The sequence below is a fragment of the Pipistrellus kuhlii genome, unplaced genomic scaffold (assembly GCF_014108245.1).
Source record: "Pipistrellus kuhlii isolate mPipKuh1 unplaced genomic scaffold, mPipKuh1.p scaffold_m20_p_2, whole genome shotgun sequence".
NCBI lineage: Eukaryota > Metazoa > Chordata > Mammalia > Chiroptera > Vespertilionidae > Pipistrellus > Pipistrellus kuhlii.
The window spans coordinates 43,873,956-43,892,288 of record NW_023425515.1 but is presented as its reverse complement, the minus strand read 5'-3'; the positions used below and the strand labels follow the sequence as shown (position 1 = coordinate 43,892,288).

Genomic DNA, 18,333 nt, shown 5'->3' with positions numbered 1-18,333 from the left:
AATTTAGGTATTTTAAGTTCCCTGCTTAAAATGAGAAATAATTATTGCAACAAAACTAAAGGAAGTGGATAACAGGGTCAAACAGTAACATTTACTTATATTCAGAACTTGATACCAGAAAATAAAAATCTATGGAATATTTGCCATTCATGTATTATTTTTTTCTTGACTGAGTTAGGATGCTGGTTCAACTCATGGTGGTCTACAGGCAGGAAGATTGTTAATGAGGAGTGTGTGTGTGTGTGTGTGTGTGTGTGTGTGTGTGTTGGGGAAGTAAACAACTAGTGAGGTGGGGAATCCTAAGACCAGAGGGAGAAAAAAGAAAGGGTGAAGGAAGCTGAGGTATAAGAAGACAACAGTGGAGACCTCTATTTCTCCAACCAGGAGGTTCAGAGAGAAAAAAAGCAAGAATAAGTAGATCCAGTGTAGAAAAAGCAGTGATATTGAAAGCTCACTTTTTATTTGCACCCAGGGTATAATGAATGAATGTACCAACTATATTAAAGGTTTTAGAAACTGGACCTTCATTCATTTGTCACTCACTGATTGGTTCATTATTACTCTATGCTTATTAAGTTCTGGGCACTCTGCTATGTGATAGGAATACCTTGTCTTTATAGAGAGACAGACATATAAACAAAAGAGAGACGTGGTTGAGAAATACTGAAAACACAATGAAGATTCAGAGGTTTCTTGGGAGAACATTTTAACTGGATTTTGAATAAAAAGGAAATGTTCTAGGCTGAGAAAGAGTGAAGGTTCCATCTAATTCAAAAGCTCTGTGAAACTGAGTTTGTCATTCTTTATTACATCCTTGAGTCATCTGCCAGCTTGGTTTATTGGCATGATGTAGAGGGTGAAAAAATAAATACACAAGTGAAAAGTTTAGAGGAGAAAGAGGCAGTGAGACAATTGGAAAGAGACTATTTGGATAATATTTATAACTCTTCATTTAGTGGTTGAATGACATTAATGGGCCCTGGTAGACTACTCTTTCCTCACTTCAACCTAGTCTCTGTTTTATACTCAACTGCTTTGTACTTAATCAACACAGGGAATAAACAGATTGTAAGATAGCTGGCCAATGTGGCTCCGTGGTTGAGTATTAACCTATGAACCAGGAAGTCATGGTTAGATTCTTGGTCAGGCACATGACCAGGTAGTGGCCTTGATACCTGGTAGGGGACATGTACAAGGCAGCCAATCAATGGTTCTCTTTCATTATAGATGTTTCTATCTCTTTCTCCCTCTCCCTTCCTCTCTGAAATAAAATATATTAGGGAGAGAGAGAGAGAGAGAGAGAGAGAGAGAGAGAGAGAGAGAGAGAGAGAGAGAGAGAGGAGTGTAAGATAATGGTTAAAAGGGCTGACTTTGGATTCAAGAAATTCCAATTTAATATTCAAGAATCTTATCCTCCATGGGCCTCAGGTCTCTTATAAATCGAAAGGAGTTCCAGTGGCTCTTTGAGCTCTGGCATTGGTGCCAAAAGGAATGTGACATCCTGTGTGATAACCAAGGGCTAACATGCTTTCTAGTGAAGAGTAATACTGTGGTCCACAGATACAAACTCCCAGTGTTAGGGCTGGAAGGAATTGACAGACTGTTTGGTCCAACTCCTTTCTTTGATAGAGAAAAAAACCAAACCTGTTAAACCTTCTCCAATATCCTTCTTGTGACAGCTATTAATTGTTAACTATTAATACCTTGAAATTCTCCAGAGAGAAGGAAAAATGTTTATTGAGTGAGTTTGAAAGAGATTGGGTATGGTGAATGTTTATAGTCATAAGCTATAGGCATAAATTAAAAATCAGATAAAAAACAAGATATTTTAAATTGGGACAGACTTCAGATGACTGAGAGAAGGTGTGGGAACCTCAGCAGCATCATGGTCTCACAACCTCAGGGTCTAAAAATTAGAACACAAAATAACCCTTTGTGCACAACAGCAGTCTGCATCCCACCTCTAACTACAACCTTCATCTTTGCTTTCTTATCAGCTGATCAATATAGTTATCTCAGTGGGGTAAAATGATTAAAGAGGGAACAATGACAACGTAAACAATTTTGGAAAATACTTTTTTAAAGATAGCAAATACAAAATTTTATTTGCCTTTTAATTTTCTAAATTGTGGAGTGTCAATATTATCAACATTGGTCATGATCCTCCAAGTCTCTTTTATCTATCTATCTATCTATCTATCTATCTACCTACCTACCTACCTATCATCTATCTATCTATCTAATTTTAAAATATAATTTTATTGATTTCAAATAGGAAGGGAGAGGGAGAAAGAGATAGAAACATCAATGATAAGAGAAAATCATAGATTGGCTGCTTCCTGCACATCACTAGGGATCAAGCCTGCAACCTGGGCACATACCCTGGACCAGAATCAAATCTGGGACCTTTCAGTCCACAGGCTGACACTCTATCCACTGAGCCAAACCGACTAGGGCGGGCCCTCCAAGTCTCTTTTAATAATGCCCTTGGGTAATAGACCTGTGGGATCCATTATACTATTGTATTCTTTTGCTGTTATTTCATTTCATTATTTTTTCCTCCCTTTTTAATAGCACAGTGTTGGCACTGTGATATGGTTAATTGCTTCATTTCTGCATGTTTCTTTGTCTGGGTAGCTGCAGCCACTAAGTGAATAGAGATTTGAATGTAAATATAAAACAAAACAAAAAAATTTTCACCAAGTAAGAGCACTGGTAGTGAAAGAAATCTTTGATACTATTCATCACACAAATGATACACTTGCACCACATCAATTGGGCATCATGTAGAATACATTATGGTGGCTGTTTATTGCTGGCAACACATTTAGTGTAGTACCATTTTCAGTCCTCCAATAAAAACTTATGGTTGTGTTTACTAAGTGAAATGAATAGAGTTCTGAAATAACAGTTGTCAGTGTAATACAAACAGGGCAAGTCCTCCAACCAAAGGATGTGCACAGTGGGCATATCATTATGGAGAAAGCTCAAGGGGAAGGGGGCATCAGCAAGCTTGGCTCATAATTGTGTTTGTAACTTGCCGTTTGACTTGGGCAAAGCTGTTTTTCCCACCTTGAGCCTCAGCTCATTTCACTTTTGTATAATGTTTGGAGTATAATATTTTTGAAGTTTCTTCTAGCTGTGAAACTTTAATGTAAACACTGTCAATGCACAGACTACTGGTATACCCTAGAATAATATCTGGCATATGTAGGTTCTCAGTAAATATTTATTAAATGAATTAATATTGACTTTTAGAACTACTTATTCATGTGCTATTTTTCCCATAAAAAAGAATATTGAGCATCTATTTGTTTGAAATGTGAAGTGTTGAGAGTAGAGTATGAGGATATGGCTTTATTGCAAATGTCTACATTCCTTCATGGCAGCATTTTTAGTCAAAAGATGCACAAAAAATTGTGCATATTTTGACTAAAACAATGTTTATTTAATTTACTCTTATCATAAAACTCAAGGATTGGGTGTTCTTCATAATAATCCCAACCAGCTTTGAGAATTTACTTTTGCATGTCATTTTGTCAAGTTGTTTCTTATCCCTAGAGTGGAAGGGGCAACTAGTTGCAATGTGTTTTCCTCCTTCCCCTATATTCTGTTTGAACTAATTATTTCAACCTGTATTTACCTGGGACATAAATATTAATGAGATTGGCACACCTCATTTTAAGATGTATCATGCCAGTGTAACAGATGGTCTTTGAAATTGTCAGTTAAGAGTGTATTTATAAATCTCTAATATTATCAAGTGAACAAAGACCTTAACAAGAAATGTCAAAAATGTTTGTCAGGTGGCCTCCAGATGCCTTACCTATGCATCATTGCTCTGCCTCACCACTCTGCAAGTCTCTTTAGACTCTTAGTAGCCTTCAGAGAAATTATTGTTAAGTGATGCAGAAGGTGATTCCTTGGCAAAATACACTCAGATGACCTGTATCCTCTTTTGCCATTTCCCATCTTTTACAGACTGTTCCTTACATGGATTGCATACCTGCATCCTGTATAATTTCTATTGAAACTTTATCACTTGCCATTTTCTTCTTAGGAAGATTATTATTTTACCTTCACTCAAGGAAGAGAATAAAAACCGCACATGTAGTATGTAATAAAGATAAGTTGGCTTTCTGAGAGACACTACCTAACCTTCACAGCATTGTTACTTTCATATGGCTTTGCCATGTTGACTCATCATCTTCTTTCCATTGAAAATTTTGTTATCTACTTTATTCTCCCTTCTTTTATGACGAATTTCATCCAAACTCCTGACCTAGACTCTTTGGGAAGGCATGATCCATGTAGGACTCTGCCTAAGAGATACTTGAACGTAGAGCTGATAATTTATGTTTTGCCCAACAGTAAACACTACACACTTTTGTTAACTTCCTCTTGACAATCTTCTGCTTCTTGCAGGTCACTTATAATCCCGTTTATGTCATCAGGATTGCTGGTTGATGCCTCCCATTTTGCCAAATAAACTGGCTTTGCAGCCATGAAAAAAGCTTTATTTTATTAAACTCACCAACTATTAAATAAAACCTTCTAAGCTACACATACTAGAAGCCAGAAATACAACAGTGAACAAATGGACCTGGCTTTTGTCTTTGTGGATCTTACATTCTGATGATGGCTTGGAACTGACAACCCCAGAAGAGACAGTGAGTTAATCACTTCTTCTGTCCTACAGTGAATATTCATTTGTGGTGGTGAGTTGATCTTACTGTCATCACCAAAAGCAGTTCTTAATAGTCAACTGTTATTTTCTTTACAACAGATTATCCAATTATACAAGATGAATAGTAAAAAAATAATTGGGCACAAAGAAAAGGTCACAAATTCCTTTCAATTTATATTTGTCACTTCTGGAAAAACAGAGTGAGAGTATGAAAAAAAAATATGGGCTTGTAATTGATTTGACATATTATTGAGACTAAGTTGTTAATTATAATGTAACACATTGTTGTTTATTATTCCCACTTATTTATATTATTTTTTGTACATTCCAGTAGGAACCAAAGCTAGAGAACCTGGATATGCACACATAACCAATTACATGGGTTAACCAGAATTAGGCTGGAGTGTCAGTGTTGGCGTTGCTACTCTGATTCAACTGTATAATAGAAATAATATGGCCATATAATTTATTGCTGTAAAAAGGACAGTTTTTGATGGTGAAAGAGGACACCCAAAATACAAGGGGTCTAATCCTACCTAATCTTGGCATTTTGAAATAACAAATTACTAGGCTACTAGTCTATTTTCTTATTTTAAGTCATCTTTAAAATACTGATAATAATAGTACTAACCTCATAGAACTTTATAAAAATAAAATTAATTAAAACATTTGGAATTCTTATAATAGTGCCTGGCACGTAGCTATTAGTAGTGCTAGCTAAATATTTTATCATCACTACTTGTTATTATAGTACATATAGTCAATGTCATCTACACAAAACATGTATGCTAAATATTATGATGCATCAAATATTTATTAATGTTTCCTATATTCAGGACATTCTATCCACTATAAAAATATAGAATACAGGAACCCAGTTTTAGTAAGGATGGAGAACAGGAGTAAGATGCACATAGATAATTATAGTACAAAATAGAAAGTAATAGGTGATGTAAGAGAGGTAAAGAAATAGCAATATTGTTATTTTTAATAGAGAACATTTTCTGATTAAAAGGATCAGGGAAGATTGTAGGAGTTAGATTGTAATTTTAGTTGAATCTTGAATAAAATATAATGTTTGAATATGTAGACATTTGTGTTAGAGGTGAAGATATTCCAAGGATGACTATGTAAGAAAAGGTAGAAAGAAAAATCTTGAGCTTTGTTTAGGATAATGACAAGTATTGTCTAGGAGTAAGTTTGGAAAAGACTTGAAAGATAGTCCAGAACAGATAATGGAAAGATCTTTAAAGTCAGATCACAGATTTTATATTACAATTTAATTCATTTGCTATTTAATAAAACATCTGGATTTTTAAAATTATGAATAAAAATCATGAAAATTCACAAACTAGAAGGCTCTCCCTGTTCTTGTTCATTGTAGACAATGGGGAGGTGGTTACATAAGAAATCATCCAGGAGGAGCTGGATCACCTCCGCCTGTGAGGCAGGACCTTTGGGTTCTGAGCCTGGTTCTGCTCCACTATGTGACTTATGTAAGTCAATATCTTCTCTGTCTCTCCATCTGTAAAATATTAAGGGTTATGTAATGGGCCCTAAATGTATCTCCTTTTCTAAAACTTTCGAGAGGGGAAGAGGATATAGTGGGGTACAGTGTTAGGAGCAGAATATATTTATCCCAATAAAATATGATATTGTTCTCTTTTTTTTTGAGAAATCATCTAAGTAGTTGCTTTAATATAATTATTTTTTTAGACAGAAAGTATTTGCACACTATAGAAAAGAAGATAAGGAAAAATAAGAACATAAAACCAGCTATAATGCTGTCCCTAACACATCTATACACATTCTGCTCTGATAATTTTTGTCATTTGCCTCTTTCTGAGTCCAACGGTCACCTACCTAGTCCCCTTTTCTTTGTTCTCCTCTTCCTCACCTCTTAGTTGATGAATCTCTCTAATGTGTGTTTTGGGATATATATTTTTTTCTAACCATTGATGTTTCTGTTTTTTTTTTCTTTTTCTGACCATCTTTCTCTTCAGCCACCTGTCTTCATATATTTGTATATTAATCATAAGATTTTACCAGATTGTGAGAGTGAGAAGAAAAGTATCAAATGAACTTCATTAAAAACAAGTTTAAGAAATAATAGGCTATTTTTTATATTTAAAAATATATATTTTATTTATTTCAGAGAGGAAGGTACAGGAACAGGGAGACAGAAATACCAATGATGAGAAAGAACCATTGATCAGCTGCCTTCTCCATGCCCCACACTGCGGATCGAGTCCACAACCCGGGCATGTGCCCTGACCAGAAACCAAACCGTGACCTCCCGGTCCATAGGTCTATACTCTCCCACTGAGCAACTCTGACCAGGCTAGTCCATTTCTTGAGGAACAACTTTAAACTCACTCTTAGCCTTCTTTCTAAACCTGTCAAAATTTAAAGGATCCTGAGTTTTGTGATTTTTCCAAATATTTACTTTGGTATGCAGCATGAGAGTCCAAAGGTGAGCAGACCTTAGGTTGTGGCCTCTGTAATTCCACGCTCCGGCTCCGGTGTTTTAATTCCTCAGTGCTGCACGGAGGTAGGCTTTGCTGAATGAGCCTCATTAGTGGAGTTCATCAGCAGGAGCCCTCCACTAATAAATGTCCCAGTCTGGTTGAAGTGTCATGATTAATATTTGTAATCAAGGCCTTCAGACATTGAGAAATCCCGGATGCCTTCTGAATCACCAGAACACTGAATTTAGTCAGCCTCAGGTTTCTTGTTGGGAGTACATTTTATTGTATTTCAGTGTTTTGAAAATTGGGATTAGAAGTCTACTATGGAGGGATCTCTGTGGAACCTGAGGTGTGATTAATCTGCACATCTCTCTCCTTAGCCATTCCAGACAACAGAGTTTTCTAGATTTATTTTTTATGCCTGAGACTAAGACTAATATTCTCAAGGAGAGAGTATTCTCTCAAAATAATTTGGACTATTGAAAGAAAAAAAGTAAGTGAAGACACATTTATCTCCTCTTACACATTTTACAGATAAACTAAATATAGTGTGGCTTTTAAAATACTCTGATATGAAAGTGGCACTTCAGGAATTTCTGCTTTACATCTTTTCCTTATACAGGAAAAGCACCCCATCTGTACCTTCATAAAACGATGATGTGTACAGTTTTAAAGTACTTAGTACATCAATAAGGTGCCTCCCCACCTTTGGAGACTACTTTTTGGTTGATTGTTGGAAAAAAGCTAAAACGAGCACCCCCGCCTCTAAGTATCCTCAGTATCATTGTTTGGAGAACTTTACAAGCCTCAGTGGCTGTTAATGGATGTTTTGGGATGGAGGCACAGGGGATCTCAGGGAGGCAAAGAAATTAAAGTCTGAGTAGCAAAGAAGTGGGGGAATACTAACCTTTGTTAGCTCCAGGACTACTCCCATCCCACCCCCTGAAAAAAAAAACACAAAAAACAAAAAACAAAAAACAACACACACACACACACACACACACACACAAAACAAGAACAGGAATGCAAGGAGAAATATAAATCCGGTGGGGGAAGCAGGTCCTCCAGGGGGAAAACCTTCAGTTGGAAAGACTGCAGCAGTAAGGAGAGAAACCCAAATAATGCCCCTCAAATAGGATTCCTAAATCCCTTCTCTTCCTTTCCCCCTTTCTGCCTTCTGAATGAAGCTGGACCCAGCTCATGGACCATAGTCTCTTCTAAGGTTTCTGTAATGCATCCTGGAAAAATCATATGAATCCAGGACACAATCCCAATCCCATCCATTTCTGGCTTGCAAAGGAAAATCCAGTCCGGCCTTTATTTTTCACATTGCTTCCCTGTGCCCAAAAGCTTCAGCAATTTGGCAGGGATAGCTAGGGAAGGTATTGGGGAGAGGAATGAAGGGGGCGGGGAGCAGGAGGCGGTGAAAAGGGGAGGGAGGATGCCCTGCGCATGCGTGCCGGCGCCTATGCAAATCGTACATCCAGAAAGCAAAGTGGGATGATCTGTCACTACACCTGCAGCACCAAGCTCGGAGGACAGCTCCTGCTTGCAGCTTCCAGATCCAGGTAAAAATCATCTGAGCGGGCACCGTGCATGCATTTCAATGCCAGCTGTGCGCTGCAGTCTATCCCTCATAGAGGCAATCTGCTGCTGTCTGCTGCTTAGTGTCCTTTGGTGGCTGACTGCAGCTTCAAGGTTTAAGAAATCCCATCTTTCAGGAAGCCTGAGGGAAAGGAAGGAAGTACTGGCGAAATCATCAGATTGGCTTCCCAGGTTTGGGAATCTGAAGCGGGCCCACATCTTCCGGCCAACTTCCATTGAACTTCCCAGCACCCAAAGGGGACCGAAATGGAGAGCAAAGGTATGTCTCTGTCCCCTTCCGGGGGGACTTCCCGCTGCATGTGCTTGTGACCAAGGCGGTCCTCAGCGAGGGGACTGCAGTGCTTGGAGAGCGAGCATCGTACTAGGTCGGTAGGAGGAGATGCTATGTCCGTTGCAGCACCCAGGGAATCCTGGCAGAAGGGCCACTTCTTTTTAATTCCCACAGCTCGGAAGACAGTGCTTAATACTCCGTCAGTTGCTTAGTGAAGTGTGACGAGTTGTTATTATTTATTTTTGGGGGAGTGGGGGTTGGGAAGGGGAGAGAGCGTCTTTACCTGGTGGGAGAGATGTGTTGGTAAAGCATTTCTTTTCTATGGAATCGATGAGCTTGAATAAATATAATTAATCTGCTTTAGTATTGCTGACAGGCATAGGTCTGTATCTGATATCCAATAATGCATTGCTATAAAAATGTTTGGATTTCTCCACCCCCACCCCAGGAAGATGGTATTTTTGGGTGTGTATGACCACATCCTACTGCATTTTCAATATATATATATCAGCAGATAAATTGCTTCTATTTGAAACAGTGTGCATTACAGCTGACCTCTAAGAAGAACAGTGTGCTGGGAGTACTGCTTGACTCCCAAACACGATGAATTTACTAGTTATGGACATGTATGTCTTAATATTCTCCTCCTAAGCAATTCTGTATGATGTGCACACTAACTGAGAAAGGGACTATAAAAACCAACTTCAGATGGCATATTTAATACACAAAAACAAAATGGCTATTACAACTATGAGAATGGATATCATTTGGGTTTAACCCCATCTATGCAGGTTTCTTTTTTCTCCTCCTCTTCCTCCTTCTTCAAACACTCACCAGATTGCAATAGCCGTGAGTGATGTGGTCAGATACCCAGTAGGAATATTGGAAGTACTTGATTCCAGTGAAATCAGAAGAAATGATGTCAACTTTTATGAAACTATATTCATTACCAAGCACTGGAGAAGCTATATTTGAGACAAGGTTTTATTTTTAAACCAGGAATGTCAGTCATTGTGCTAATGTGCTCAGGATCAGGGGATGGTGGTGGATTCCCTATTTCTGGGCTGATTAATAAAACCAGCATGTTGAATGAGAGCAGACCTATGTTGAAGAAAGTATTTTTAAGTATTCAATTAGCAGAGTTAAATATTTGAACCTAGGTAAGTATTTACAGTATGAAAAAAACTGGATCAACATGAATTCAGACTAACTGGCAATTTTTATTTTAGAAAAGTGATTGTTTTGATTCACTGATGGGCACTTAAATGACTAACAGTGATGTACATATATAAGAACATCCAAATACTTATATATCTACATATACAAATACAAGTATAATGAGACATATATTTATTAGCTATTATAGAACCCATTTTAATGGAGAAGTCTGTAATATTCCAGTTGATTAAGTATTTCTGGAACATAAAGTTAATGACAGACATTAACTGAGAATATTATTTTACTATGAAATAGGTTTTTGTGTGCTTAAATGACCCCTGCTATTTGGTTATTAACTTGTTTTTTATGTTTGTGTTTTGGCAATGATCCTTGGTAATGTTTGGCTTCCAATTTATATACTTATTCCTGGTCCATCATAAATATGATGCATCTCTTACAATATTTTTTTCCTTTCTTGCTCATAAAATATATTACATGTCACTCAAAATTCCAGGTGGTTTATGTCTCAAATTGACAGTAGTAGAATTCTAAATATTCTGCCAGTCTTGGGAGTTTTGAAAGGAGAAAGAATCTAAGAAATATATCTGAGAAGAATCAGGCCAGAACTTCTATAGCTCTTCAGATAACAGTGATACAGGCATGAGTCACAGCATTGACCAAAAGGCAATGAAGAATTTTGTCCCAAGTCAATATTATGGTTATTCTGCAGAGGTACCATAATTGCCTTACGCAAAATACATAATAAATGCTTTTATGCATGTTAGCACTTGAGTTTCCTTTACAAAGGAAGTAGCTAGTAGTGATCACATTAGGAATGAATAAATTTTTTACATATTGGCTTTATTTTTGATGCAATTGGAACAGCTAAGCATTGCAGCTAACTTAAAATTTTTATAAGTACATTAAAAGGTGTGTGTTCCATTCAAATTGGTCCATCCTTTATACTCTGTGCTGCCATGTACAAACTTCTCCCCCCAACAGATTAAAATCTATTTCTAGGAAGACATTCTGAAATGTAAGTACATAAAATTATTTTTCCTACTGGAAGCTCTTTTAATATAGATTAGAAGAATATTATGGCATGATTCAGTTGAGGGTTCAAGAGTTCTTTATCTCAGAAAAAATCTAATGGCTCAATTATTATTGACTCCTGTCACTTGCATTTGACAACCTTCATGTTACCTCTAGCATTTGAAGATCTTTCTTTGAGCACTGGTCCAGAGTTTCTAGCAAGTCGAACTTCAGTCATTTACAACTAAGATCAATTTTCTTTTGTTTCTTTCCGTATTGCTTTGCATCCCTTCCTGTCATCCAGGGAAAAGAAGAGAGGAAAATATATTATTGCCCTAGCAATCAAGTCACCATCTAATTTCAGTGATCTTCAAGCCAGGGTAATTAGCATAGCTCCAAAGGTTTGGTTGGTAGGTGCACAGTTGGAACAGCTTTGATAGAATTTGTGCCTTGCAGTGGCTCACAAACTTCACTGCACAGCAGAATCATCTGGCATACTTTGTGGTCATCCTTGTGTGTAGGTTGCACCCCATACCAATTACATGAGAGTATCAGGGTGGAAGACATATATAGATAGTTTTAAATAATCCCAGATGCAGTAATGTTTGGGAACCACTGATTTTGTCTCTTGATAATCAAAATGTGGTTTGAATACTAGCTTTTTTTCAACTGCAGAATATTTTCTTTACTCCAGGACAATTGAGACAGAAACTTATTTTAATAAAATCCCCAGGTAGTTTGAGAATCACTGATTTAGAGTGAGAAAAGATATTTCTCTGTCTGTCTATCTATCTTTCTATCTATCTATCTATCTATCTATCTATCTATCTATCTATCTATCTATCTATCTTCCATAATTTCTCTCTTGCTATCTCCCCCTCTCTTCTCTATTTTCTTCTCCTGACAATATGTTACAGCATATTAGAAACACCTGTCGAGTTTTTAAAGCATAAAAATGCTTAGGCCACATCTCTGGACATTCTGGTTTAATTGGTCCTGGAGTGAAACCTGGCACAGGTATTTTGTAAAAGCTTCCCAATCGATCCTAATGGATAGCTAGAGTTACCCACTGGTCTAGACCCTTGCTACTCAAGGTGTGGTCCACAGACCACATTAACAGCAGCATTAAAGCACATTAACATTACTTGGGAACTTGTTAGAAATGCAGACTCTCAGGACCCACCCTAGATTTTATGAGTCAAATGTGCAGTTCATCAAGGTCTGCTGGTCATTTATATACACATGAAAATTTAAGAAGCACTGGTCTAGCTCTTGTGGAACTGATTATAATATCTGAAAATGACATCACTTCAGGCCCCTCAGTAGAGAAGATTTGATATGATCTCACTAATCAATATGGAAGCTCCTGGATATGTAATCATGATATAGGTCTTCTTGTTGCTTGTGGACAGAATGGAAATGAAAGGAAAATAAATTGCCTGCCTCATGGTTAGATCAGGAAAAACACCTCACTTTAAAAAATATATATTTTTATTGATTTCAGAGAGGAAGAAAGAGATGGAGATAGAAACAGCAATGATTAGAGAGAATCATTGATTGGCTGCCTCCTATACCCCCCACACTGGAGATCAAGCTCACAACCCAGGCATATGCCTTGACTGGGAAATGAGCCATGACCTTCTGGTTCATAGATCAATGCTCAGCTACTGAGACATGCCAGCCAGGCAAATATCCTCTCTCTGCTCTTCCTCAAGCCATTTACTTTCAACTCTGATTATCTTTAAACACTTATTTTCTAGGTCTATTCTGAGCTCCTGACAATGCCCTGCTATATATCCAAGATAGTGTAATACTAGACTTTTTAACTCAAGGTACATCTTAACAGAGTGAATATAGCTTTACCCTTTTCCCGTTGTCATGTCTCTGTTCAACTCTTTTTGAGATTCATTTGCTATAGCTCTTGTTTCACAAAATCTCCCCTGACCTCCCCATATCTGATTTACCCCTTATGTACTGCATTTTTGTTTTACAATATACATTGTAATTTTATGTTCTTTATTTAAACAAATGTTTATTGAGTATCTGCTATATTCCCAATGTACTAAGAAGCAATCTCTGATCTTAAAGATCTCACTCTCAAATCCCTATTAATAGATTGTCCTTCTTGTGTAACATACCTGCAGCTACCCAGGAGCCTGCCTCATATAAAACATTTCCATTTTCCTATGCAAATGTGTACTTGAGGGACTCAGATTGTGTATGTTGAACTGCATAGCCTTGATTACTTTCTCATGCCACGTTTGTGCACCAGGAGATTGTTAAGTTAGGAGAGGCAAAATATGTTTGGCTACCAGGAGGACGACAGAAACATCATTTTTATTTCAGAACATAGAAGTCAGTAACTTGATCTGCTTTTTCTATAGAGACCTGTATATATGTTCCCAATGAATATTCAACTCTGTTCTGGGTTTCACAGCATCCATTAGAGTCCAACCAGAGCCCCAAACTAATGCATTTAATGTATAGAACAGTCATGTCTCTGAAAACAAACTGTTTCACCCTCCAGGAGAGAAGGAAAATGTCTACGTAGTTAATCACTTAGAGAACTGGGAAGTGATTTTTAAGAAAAGCTCCTTTGTGATTAAAAATAACAACAACTAAAACACTGAGGCCATGGTGGTGGGATAAGTAAAATAAAATGTAAAAAACATAATGTAATAGAATAGGCATTGGATAGAGGAGACCCATTCTTACCTCAGTGTTAATTTTATTACATCATTAGATATAGTTTTCCAGTCTGAGTCTCAGGATTCTTAACTATTAGAAAAAGTTCATTTTGTTTGATTTAGTATATTTACTGAGATGCCACATTGCTTTGGGCACATTATTAAATTCAGGGGACAGAGATTTAAATAGTGCATTGGCTCACCCTCCAGGAGCTCACATTCTAGAGATACACAAAGAAGCTGTGAATTTCTAACTTTGTGTATCTCTTATGCAGTTCTAACATTTTATGTCATTTATCTTTCAGAATTAGAGTAGGTTACCTAGCAGGCTAGAATATAAAATCATCCAGTAATTAATGACCACCAGAGAGGCACTTAACATTCCACAGCAATAATGCCTATCTTTTGTCCCCTCTTTGGTTTCTTTAAACAAAATTGTTGTGTGGGAGATCATTTGAACTCAAGCTAAGTATCCACTCTAAAACTGTTCCAACTGACTGGATACCTAGCTAGTAACCCAATGTGTGACTTAGATGGCCATTATGAGGCTCATTAGCATTAGTAATGAGTCTAGAGGTGGCCAGTTAGTTATCTCCTATCGTTCCCTTCTAGTGTTGTGTGATCATGAATGGATTTGTGATTTTTCATGCAGTAACAGCCATAAATAACATTGATGAGACACTTTGTATCTTTTCAAAGGGCTTTTATTGTCATCTCCCTTTAATTTCTGTGATTAGGCATTTTAACTTCATCTTATAGATAACAAAAAAGAGGCTCAGAAAGACTAAGTGACTTAGGCAACACATCTTAACTTTGTTCCTCTGTAAAATAAGAATTATTGCTCCCACCTGAAGCCCCATACCATAATATGAGTATAAAGTTAAACTCATACCAATAAAGCATTTAGAGTCCTTTAGAGTCAGACTTTCATCATTATTAGCTGTGTTTGTGTTTTCACTAGATTGTGAAGTCTGAGAGGGGAGAAATTGGTTCTTTGACACCTTTGTAGTTTTAGCAGCAAGCATCCCACATAGATACACAACATTATCTCCACTGATTTCCACAAAGGTTTCCATGTACAAAGAGGGACTTCTTTTGTACTTATTTTATATATTTTACAGTTACTCCTGGAATATCTAAATTCATTTCTATGTTGCTCAGGCTTAGTTTGAGGCAGTTATATAACATCTTGTGGAGTTGAAGGTGGAGATATATTGGGTCAAGTATTATATATCTTCGATGGACACATCGATGTCTAAAATATGGCCACAAACAGATTCTCAACCAGGGGTGCACAGCAGAACCACTGGGTACCCCAAGATACATAAGGCTTAGATATTTAAGAAGCACCTCAGGTGATTAGGATGTACACCTTTAATTATTATGAATCAATAAGTGAGCTACAAGGTGGTTACTGTGAAACTATAACATGTACCTGCATCCCTTTTCAGGAACACTACAGGACTCCTACTGCTTGGACCTTGACTTTTATTGTCACCCTCTTTAGTGTTAAGAACGTGTACATGTACAATAGAAGAGAGACCTAATTTCTCTACTCCAGGCTTGTGATGGAACATAAACATGGAGAGAGTCTGAGGCTAAGATGACACATGACACATTGTTTCTCATTGTCTTCATCCTCATCTCCTTGTTAGCATCCTTGCAGGCAGAGCACGGTGGGGGTTTTCCAGGATCTATGTCTACAGTTCTAATTTTAGTTTGCTCTCCAGTTAGTTTTTTTGAAAGTATCTCTTTCTTCTTGTCTCTGGAATGTAGGACTCCCACCCAGGCAGACCATGGCATTTTGGGCTTTGATGCATTGGATGGATGGCACCTTGGCAGGACACCTGTTGTCCTTCCACAGACACTGTCTCTCTTTCTTCAGCACACACTCTGTCTTGCATTTACCTGAAACAAACCCTCCCGCCAGTGATTCAGAGAGGACAGGCCATTGAAAGCGAGGCTTAAAACTCCGTGAAAGAAATAAAGGGAAGTTGCTGCTCTGTGGTTAGGTTTTTGTTTCACTTCTATTTGGGGACTGGCCATTAGCCTGAGAAGCAGGCCAAGGGGACTAGGGTGAGGAAAAAAATCCAGAGACTTTCAGAGGCCATTCAGAGGATGACCAAACACATCAAACATTCGTTTAATCAGCAGGCAGGAAGAAGCAGCAAGGCCAATGTGCCAAGTGTCCATCTCTCCCCATCCCATTCATTCCTACACTTGTCACCCATGTGAAACAATTAGGTTTTCCACAAACCCCAAACACTGCTAACTTTCAAACAGGGTGAGCAAACCTAACACAAGGCAGATTGGGAAATGCCTTTTCAGCTTTTTGGAAATTAATCATCTAGATATGTTTCTGATCAAAACAAAACAAAAAAAAAATCTCAGAATGTTTATGCCCTTAGTCTCATTCATGTAATAAATTGAGCTTAGAGAATTTACAAAGAAGAGAATTATACAAGATTTATTACATAATCATTCTAATTGTTAGAATCTGGATAGTTTAAAATTAGATTATTTAGGCAGTTTTCTCCAAAGGCTCTTCTTTCATTTCAAAATATTTTCAACATTCTCAACACAATCTAAAATTGAATTTGGTTTACTTCTTTCTCTCTTCTGGAACTTAGAGGAGAAATATGTGCTATATATCAAAAGAAAGGTTGTCCTGTAAATGTCACTGTATTTGCAAGCCTTCAAATAAGTTAAAATGAAATGGCACAGGTGCTTTTTACTTATGGACTTTGCATCAACATCAGCATGAAAAGCAAACTGATAATGCAAATATAGCAAAACCCTCAATAATACTAAGGCAAAGGAGACAACCAAAGCAATTTTAGAACAAGATGATTGATTGCTTTACTTTAATAAGCAGCATTTATTCAGTGTCTGCTATGTGTTAGAGTCTCCAAGGCCAAGCTTTTCAAACCGGGCTGTGCATACTGGTGGGACGATGAGATTGTATACTGGAGTGACTCACAGAGGCACAGGAAACGTGCATGTTCTGTTGAAATAAAACTGACATTAGACTATGCACTAGAGAACCTGGGTTCATGTTCTAGTCCCTCCATTCAATGGTGAAACCTGAGGAAAAATCTCTTCCTTCTCCTCTCCTGAGTTCAGTGTCCTAAGCCATTCTTTAGCTCTATTTGGTTATTCATTTCTAGTTTTATAGTAAAGAAACTGCTTATTTAGCTTGTTTGTGTTTGTTCTTTACTTGTTCCTCTTTATATTTGATGTTCATAGAAAATAAGTCAGGGTGGCCATAATGGCCACATTAATTATTTAAGTCCCACTGTAGATTTGAGCTAGTTGTTTAATGCTGTGACTTTTATGACTGAGGTTGTTGGTTCTATAACTGGATTGAGCAATTGAACTGGGTTGAACAATTAATTTGGTCTCAAGTGAGAAAGCATTAAGACTGCTGGGAAATTGCTACTTGGTTATCTATAGATTGCATAACTGTGACCACAATAGAGGCCCAACTATGTCTGAACCAGTGGGTGGCTGCCACGGCCTGGCTTAGGAGGCTAGAAACTTGGATTTGAATCCTACTTCCTGATCCAGTTCATTGTGTGACACTGAGTTGGTCACTTCCTTTCTCTGTCCTTGTTTCTTCACCTGTGAAACAAGGGTAGATTAGTGCAAGATTCTTTTCAACTCTAGAATTGTAAGAACTAGCATTTGTGATGTGTTTATGTAGGAACTACAGTGGATATGTTCTGTTTAAGGTTATAGTTGGCACCTTGGTTTCTCCTATTTCTTTGGCTAACTCAGTGTCATTTTTGCTCAGCAGATTGCACATTATGTTTCTGTAACATTTTTTACCCTCAAACATATCTTGTTTTTATAATTAAGATCAGTTTATTTATATATTAGTCATATGTGAAGTTGATTTGGTGGATACACTTTTCTCCTCTCTCACAACCCAAATCAGCATTCCCCTTAAAAAACAAACAAACAACAACAAAAAACACCACAAGATAAACAGAATAACACCAAGAGTCCAAGAGCTAAATGTTTTACCATTATTATAGAAAGGGTATTTTATTTTCTTTCAGTTCTCAACCATTAGCAACATACTATTTAAAAATAATTGCAATCGATTCCTCATTGTCTTCAAACAACTTAAAAACCAATAGTCATATCTTATGACATTTGATGGGATAATGATCATTTTAGATTGAAGGAGCTTTTTTTGTATCTAGATGAAAGTTATCAAGTGTATAAGAGCTTTATGGTTAGTAAGCTTAATATTTTGATCATGCAAATAAAAATTTAATGATGGGGTGAACTATTTAATAGACATTAACATGTTAGTGAGCATGAGTTGTCATCAGAAACTCTTGTGATATGATGATGACTATAAAAACACTGATGTGGATTTATGTATTGATTACAATAATGTAAATTTATATGTCCATG

The 18,333-nt window shown here is 37.2% G+C and overlaps 1 protein-coding gene across 1 annotated transcript in view; it reads left to right on the top strand.

Annotated features, from left to right (window-relative positions):
- The first annotated feature begins 8,580 nt into the window (after nucleotides 1-8,580).
- Nucleotides 8,581-18,333, top strand: part of FGF12 (fibroblast growth factor 12) — a 508,911-nt gene continuing 499,158 nt past the window's right edge. The window contains exons 1-2 of the mRNA XM_036446555.2: nucleotides 8,581-8,723; nucleotides 8,877-9,019. Of these exons, the coding sequence (XP_036302448.1) occupies nucleotides 9,007-9,019 (13 nt within the window). The 5' untranslated portion in view covers nucleotides 8,581-8,723; nucleotides 8,877-9,006. The remainder of the gene's footprint in view (nucleotides 8,724-8,876; nucleotides 9,020-18,333) is intronic.